This window comes from Pyrus communis, chromosome 6, assembly GCF_963583255.1.
Source record: "Pyrus communis chromosome 6, drPyrComm1.1, whole genome shotgun sequence".
NCBI lineage: Eukaryota > Viridiplantae > Streptophyta > Magnoliopsida > Rosales > Rosaceae > Pyrus > Pyrus communis.
In genome coordinates, this window is record NC_084808.1 from 27,171,627 (window position 1) to 27,179,220 (window position 7,594).

At 37.3% G+C, this 7,594-nt stretch overlaps 1 protein-coding gene across 1 annotated transcript; it reads left to right on the forward strand.

The window, feature by feature from the left end:
- The first annotated feature begins 3,676 nt into the window (after positions 1-3,676).
- On the forward strand, positions 3,677-7,196 carry LOC137737609 (uncharacterized). The gene is made up of 7 exons (XM_068477145.1): positions 3,677-3,790; positions 4,428-4,490; positions 4,574-4,653; positions 5,307-5,415; positions 5,601-5,760; positions 6,040-6,203; positions 6,592-7,196. The coding sequence occupies exons 1-7, from the start codon at positions 3,788-3,790 to the stop codon at positions 6,943-6,945; spliced, it is 933 nt and encodes a 310-aa protein (XP_068333246.1). The 5' UTR covers positions 3,677-3,787; the 3' UTR covers positions 6,946-7,196.
- Positions 7,197-7,594: the final 398 nt, after the last annotated feature.

Here is a 7,594-nt window from a genome sequence, read left to right on the forward strand (position 1 = left end):
CTTTGAAAGCTCTAGTGACCCAATGTGGTTCAATGAATCAACGTATGCGAAGCAACTGATCCCGTAGCTTCCACGATATAACTTGTATCCCCAATCCCCTTGCCATTATCATTTGAAAAAAAAAACTAACAAATAAGTGATTGGGAAGTATGCGCAAGTTTATAATCTTTACCTCCTTCACAATAAAAACAAAGTTCATACATTTCAATCATGCTAAATCAAACTTTGAAAATAGTGTGATGTTGATAAATTCACAATTTTCAAAGTTTGATTTAGCAACCGATGATACCATGTGATCATTCCGCCGGAACAAGGTTGATATAACCCTATACATAATGGTGTGCTTGATCTACAGAACCACATCATGTATGGGTTGATTGATTCACTCTGATGGTTACCGCCATTTATTGGGACAAAATGTGTACTCTTCTTAGGACCAGGTATGATTGCGAAAACTCATCTGGGAATGTAATTATTTATGTAATTAGAATGTGAACAGATTAGAATCCTTGTATGCAAAGCAATTTGTGTTAAAGACAATTCTTTTAAAGCTGGGATGGATCTTCAATTGTTGTTCAGAGTCGCTTGAGGACGTTGGTGGTTTGTCAAGTGGGGATACAAGTTCTATCATGGAAGCTATGGGATCAGTCGTTTCGCATACACTGATTCACTGAATTATACGTAAAGTAAAGGAGTGTGTTCAAATTATACAGAATTGTAAACATTTTGTGAAAGAATTTGACATTGCTGCACAAGGGGAATCTTTGCCACTGACATTCATATGTCAAATTCCATGGCCAAACATTGATTGGAGGGATGAGCATCACTCCAACAAAATCCAAGAGGAAAGGGAGTCGCCAATTGGAGACATAGTGGTTTTTGTTCCAGGTGATGCAACTATTGGAGATTTGAAGGAAACTGCACATAAGGGACTAAAGGACAGTTACTAATTCATAAAAGAATGCTTTGAATTGTCCGACATCTTCAACGCGAAGGGCATGGAACTATGGTCAACTTTTAGTTCACTCCAATATCTTATATCACAAGGTAAAAAGTTTATAACTTACGTAATTAATTCTATATTTGAATCCCCTTGCCATTATCATTCGAAGAAAAAAAAGCTAACAAATAAGTGATTAGGAAGTATGCGCGAGTTTATAATCTTTACCTCCTTCACTGTAAAAACAAAATTCATACATTTCAATCATGCTAAATCAAACTTTGAAAATTGTGTGACGTTGATAAATATAAATTCATGTTATTCACTTTCTTACACCAAAATCATAAAAATTGCATGGTGTCTTGACACAAACTGTTGAATCATCTGGGAATTTGACAATATGGATTTAAATTTAAAATCCTGTACAAGTTATTGGATTTGTGTGACGATTTTTTTATTGGTCTTGGGCCCATGCGACATTGGGTTTTCATATTCTCCTAAGATCGTGAAAAAAATAAAATAAAAGGCAGCACGTTGTATTATGTCCATAGGAAAAATTGTGTACCGAAAAAGGGCATAAAAAAAGTTCAAACCAAAACTTAAAATTTCTCTTCTCGCTCGATCTCCTTCAATCCCTCTCTTTCTCTCCTTCAAATTCTCATAGAAATTCATCTCTGAATTTGCGTGCACTCTTTGGAATTTCTTTTATCCCAGGTATTTCCTCTTCTCTTATTCTTTCTGATTGTTTTTTTTTTTAATTAGGTCAGGAAGTTCGTTGATCGAAGGAATATGGGTGCTAGTGCTACCTTGAAACTTCGTCGTCCCTCATCTGCCGACCGGATTTTAAAGCATTAACCTGTCCTCTCTTATACATCAAGCAATATTAATACATTAACATTAATATTTCAACATTTATGTACTTATTTCGCTTGGTTATTTCCTCTTTTGTGGGAGATTATTGTTTTATATTTTATTTCATGTTATCTCGCATCAATTAGTATTGATATACGAATTTCTTCCCATTTTCTGATTCCGAAACACTATTTAATTAGGTCCGGAAGTTCGTTTTATCAAAAAATACATGGATGCTAGTGCTACCTTGAAACGTCCTCGTCCCTCGTCTGCCGACCGGGAGAGGGAGAACATGGGTGCTGTCTCAAAGCGTTGTCGTCTCCCCTCTACCGACTGTAGGGAGAGGAAGAACACGGGAGCTACCTTGAAACGCCGTCGGGGTCGCTCATCTGGCGAATGGGAGACAGAGAACGTGGGTGCTTCGTCCATACGTCGTCGTCACTGCTCATCTGCCAACTGGGCAAGCCTTACCTCTCCCGCTCTCGTTTTGATTATGGATAAGCTGTTGGAGTAGGTTTTCCTTGTTTGCTTTGCTGTTGTTTGCAAGGATTGGCATGCTTTTGCTCAATAATACAAAGACAAAACAAAAAGTTTGCGTAAGGGATACTCCGTTCCACATGGAAAGCGAGGGCTTTACAGCGTTTCTGAAGGAAAAGTGTACAAAAATGTTTTGTCATCAGTGCCTTGGAGTAAAAGGTGTTGTAGATCCAACCAAGGCTAGCTCGTCTCAGTAGATGAACTAGACAAACTTCGATTGTAAGTGACTCTCATGAACCCTTTCAGAAAAGCAGTGGCTCCCATTCTTCTTCCTCCCTTGGATGATCCCAATGCCGATCCTTCTGGTCCCATCTATTTCAATGATTGGTTTCCAAAGGTTAGGGTGATCCTGATATGAATTATCAAGACAGTAAATATGCAGTGTAGCAATCTACGACAGAAGTCGTAGGTTGGCTTTCTTTGAAAAGCGACAAAAGAGTTGGACATACATTGACAACCAAGAGAGCTGTGATGCTATAATTTATAAAAGCCAAGTCTACGGAGTTGAAAGCAGGCCGCCATAAGCAAAGGTTCGTACAGATAACCATAGTCGATTCGCGAGTAAGGGATATCTTGTGGAATCAATTAAAGGAGACCTACTGCATGTTCGAAGATTTTTGAAAAAGGAGGCCATGTAGTACCGGACTGAAAGCTTTCAGGTTTACAAGTTGGTGTTCAACGAGGGGACGGAGCCACTGTTGAGCAGATTGAGGTAAAAAGCGTTGGAGGTGAGGCTGTTTTTGTTGGTGATAACCATTCATGTCTGTATTGGCTTCAGACCATCTGGGGTGCCGACCGAAATGCATTTGCCACATGGATGATTTGAAAGAAGTTGTGGACGAACCCAAGTTTTTTTTTACTACAACGAACCAAGTGACATGGGCATCTTCAATTTACAGGACGAGAACATCACAAGACACTATTCTCTAATTTTTCAGATCATTAATAATCCATCTGCCATTTGGATTGTGCCGCCGTCTAATTTACTCTGTTGAATTTCGTGATGTGTGTATTGCATATAGCGGCAAATCAAGCCGAAGATTACTCAGTGTAACGTACCATTGTTCTAAATTTCTTTACGTTAATTTAAATCTAAAGCCGGATTAGATATATGTAATTGGATTAAGCTTTTCATTCATTCTCTAAAAGAGAAATAAAGGCCTAAATTTAAAATCTAGTTAGTGATTGGATGTGTGTGACGATCTTTTATGGGCCATGAGCCGAGACGATATTGGGTTTCTATATTCTTGTAGCATTGCGAATGACAAGAAAAGGCAGGGCCCGGAAACAGTAATACGACGTCGTCTTTGTCCAATAGGGAAAATTGAGAACCGACTCGGAAAAAAGGGCATAAAAAAATTTCGTGAACCAAAACTTCAACAGAACCATTGAATCGAGCGGACTGGTTGATTGATCGGAAAAACTCCGGTGAACAAGTAGCAATTCCAGAAGGAGAAAATGGTATGCAAATTCATCTCTTTTCATCAATTTCAATTAAATTAGGGTTTCCTATTCGTTCTTGAAGCTATTGCAATATTAGGGTTTTGATATCGGATTAGACGCGTTTCATATTCGAGTTAATTGATCTGAATTTTGTTAATTTATTGTCAAACGAAGTTTTCTATGTAAGATGAGGGCTATAAAGTTTGAATTTTCACGTTCAATATATCCAATTTTTGGAGTGTTTGGATTTTAATTTTTAATTGTGCACAGATTTGATTCTGCTTTCGATTGTGATTATTTGAGAACCTACGATCGCATTGATTCATTATTGAAAGTTTAAAAATTGATCGATAATGTTGCTCGTCTAAGATTTTAGGTGACCCAATGAGCTCAAAAGGATTTTGTGCTGATGCTATTTCGATATTTAAATGTAGAGGAGATAAATTAAACATATAGTTCTTCACCAAAGAAAATTTGGAATGTTATTTTTTCTAATGTAATTGATCGTTATGAAACAATGGTTACAAATACTTGGGCATGAGATGAATCTTTTGTATTTTGACAATTGTATTTTCGTAGTAATATTTAGGATTTTCTTTTCTTTCTGCTTGTAGATTTGTTCAATCTACTAAATGTTTTACCTGGTTCTCTGCAGTCTACACTTGCAGCTGCTAGGGCAGACAACTTTTATTATCCCCCAGAATGGTCGCCAAAGAAGGTATGCATCTGTTGTACTCCTGTTAGAATATGTCATGGTGGGGTGGTTGGTTTATGGAGTTCTAATGTTGATTTTTGTTTCAGGGCTCCTTGAACAAGTTCAACGGTCAACATGCTCTGAGAGAGAGAGCAAGGAAATTGGACCAGGGAATTCTGATTATAAGGTAACAAGTCAAACTCATATATGTGATGTGTTTGTTAGACGGTCTAAATGTGTCTCAGGAAGCATTTTTTTTAATGGAAAGTTTTAATGTGGTTGAGTGACTACTGTGGAATAGCTAATAATGGGCTTTTTTTGCTTCTTTGTTATTATCTTACTAAACTGTTCCCCAGTGAGAAGATCCTGTGTGATATCTATTGTGAGATTAAAGCCTTATTAACCGACTGAATTACTCTTTCCTTCTTGTTGTAGTTTTGTAAGTGATTTGATTTGTGCGATGATAGTTTCACTTATATCATTTTCTATTTATGGCTCTGATAAGCTCTAAATGGAACATGGAAACTTAGTTACTTCGTTTTACTGCTCACTTTACTTCGTTTTACTTCTGTTGGTATATTATAGTTTGTAGGCATTAATCTATTTGGAAGTTTTTTTCTTGGATAGTGCTTACTGTTTCACTGTTTGTAATATGTATGGACACACACATGTATATGAAAACTGTGGTTTTTACTGTACTCCACTTTAAGCATTTGCAGTTATGTGCTTTTTCTTGCAAACTAGGCTGAATGATATAGTTTGGGTGGAAAATGGGAAATTTAATGAAATCCTGGCAATCATATGTGCGTCATTCTGATATATTGATTGTTATGCATTCAGGTTCGAGATGCCTTACCATATATGGTGCGGTGGTTGCAATTCTATGATTGCGAAGGGTGTTCGTTTTAATGCAGAAAAAAAGCAAGTTGGAAATTACTACTCTACAAAGGTATACTTTCCAACCGGTACTTTTATATTCAGAATTAAATTGGCTACTATTAGTTTTGCTACCCCTTGATCAATAGAAATCCGTGTCTTCATTTTTTTAGCATGCCTGCCTTTCTTCTTCGTCATTCTTTCTTACCGGTTTTAGTTAATGCATTTATTAAAAATCAAGGTTTTATTTCATGCCAGATATGGAGCTTTACCATGAAGTCTCCATGCTGCAAACAAGAGATTGTTATTCAGACAGATCCGAAGAATTGCCAGTATGTGATTATTAGTGGGGCCACGCAAAAGAATGAGGAATTTGACGTTGAGGATGCGGAAACCTTTGAACTTCCTGCTGATGAAGGTTGGTTTAGAAGTCGCTGCAAATGGTGTTTCTTTTGTGACTTTTATAATGCCTCATTGAAATAGATTGAGCTTGTTGTACTCCAATTAAGTAACTTGAACTCAACCAAAAAAGGAAGTAAAATGAAGGGTGTGAATGGAGTCCTTTCATCCCTCTTTGTTAATTTCAGTTGTGTGATCAAAAGGTTGAATTATTCTTCTTGAGATTTGGACCACTTGTTGCTTTATTTTGATGTTTCCTTTTCTGCTCTCATAACAAAATTAATTTTTTGTTCTCCAGAAAGAGGAAAGCTTGCAGATCCATTTTATCGTCTTGAACACCAAGAAGAGGATTTGCAAAAGAAGAAAGAAGCCGAGCCATTACTTGTTCGCCTACAGAGAATTTCTGATGACAGGCATTTAGATGACTATTCCCTCAACAAGGCCCTCAGAGCCAAACTTAGAGTATGTCACCTGATCATTTTTAGTTCTTCACTTAAATGTTTTTCTCACACAGATGCATTGTTTGATATTAGAAAAGTCAAAATTATTACTTTTCACTTCCCCTTTACGGTTTATATAACAGAGTGATGAAAAATGTAGACATTGAGAGATAATTAGAAGTTTTTAGTCTGCCCTACCCATATTTCCTTATAAAGTATTTAGATATGATGAAATATGATTAGAAATCTCTCTTCTCGGTGTGCGTGTAATATATATATATATATATATATATAATTTATTCTCTTCTTGCATCATTTTCTGCCTCTCAATTGAGAATGAACTGAGCTTGAGTGTTGAATTTGGCATTACATAAAGGGTTCCCTCACTATTTACTATTGTTTTATTTCAGTCTCAAAAGAAAAGAGTTGCCGAAGAAGAGGCTGCTTCCAGGAAGATGGGTCTCGGTTTACGACTGCTTCCAGTGGCAGAGGAGGATGCTGCTGCCGCGTCACGTGTGAAGTTCGTTTCCAAGTTTGAAAAAAATAGGAAGGATAAGCGAGCACTAATCAATGCGGCTTCAATTTTTCCTGGCGTATCTGGGACTTCTAAGAAGGGTTTGGAACTACAATCCAAGAGAAGAAGGATAAGTGCTGCTGCTGCATCCAACTTACTTACCGGGGGATTCAAGCCATCATCATGGTCTCAGAATGCGGTTTCTTCAGGCAGGCAAAATGGAATGTCAGTCACAATGAGACGCTTCTAGTCATCGAACACCATATGCAATCCCTACTTTTGGTTTTTCCCGGTTGATATAGGCAACTGAGTGTAAAATGTGAATGTCCTCTTCTCAGATTCTTTTTAGTTTTTCTTGTTACCATGTTCGCGTCCTTCGTTATTCTCCTCTGTGCACAAGATCTGATTCAGTTTCAGTATGCTATGTGTGTGTTTCTGGTGTTGTAAATAATCATATTTCAGGTACTGAAATGCCTAATGATGCATAAATTCCCATTTTAAGGCGGTGTGGTTGATAATTCGCTTCTCACGTGAGGAGTGATGCTTCTCCGCAAAGTTATTGGTAACTTACTTTAGGTGATTAATGAAAAAGCACCTCTCGTGTGTTTTTCTTTAGAAAAGTGATTCCCACGCTCCCATAATCACTTGCAAACGGAACGTTGCCTTAGCATATCTTCGATGAGGTGCTCAAAAAGTCAGAGCTTAACCAAAAAGATGCTCTGAAAATTAATCAAGCGATCATCGATCGAGGTGTTCGTGCATGCATGCATTGTTGTTGATTGTTCAGTTGACATAAGCTGCAGTTCCTGTACAGGAATCGTTTGTAAAAAGGCAAAATTGACTTTAATCATCGCGATCTAAGGTAACTTTAATTTGCTTGCATTAAGAAATGTGCACAA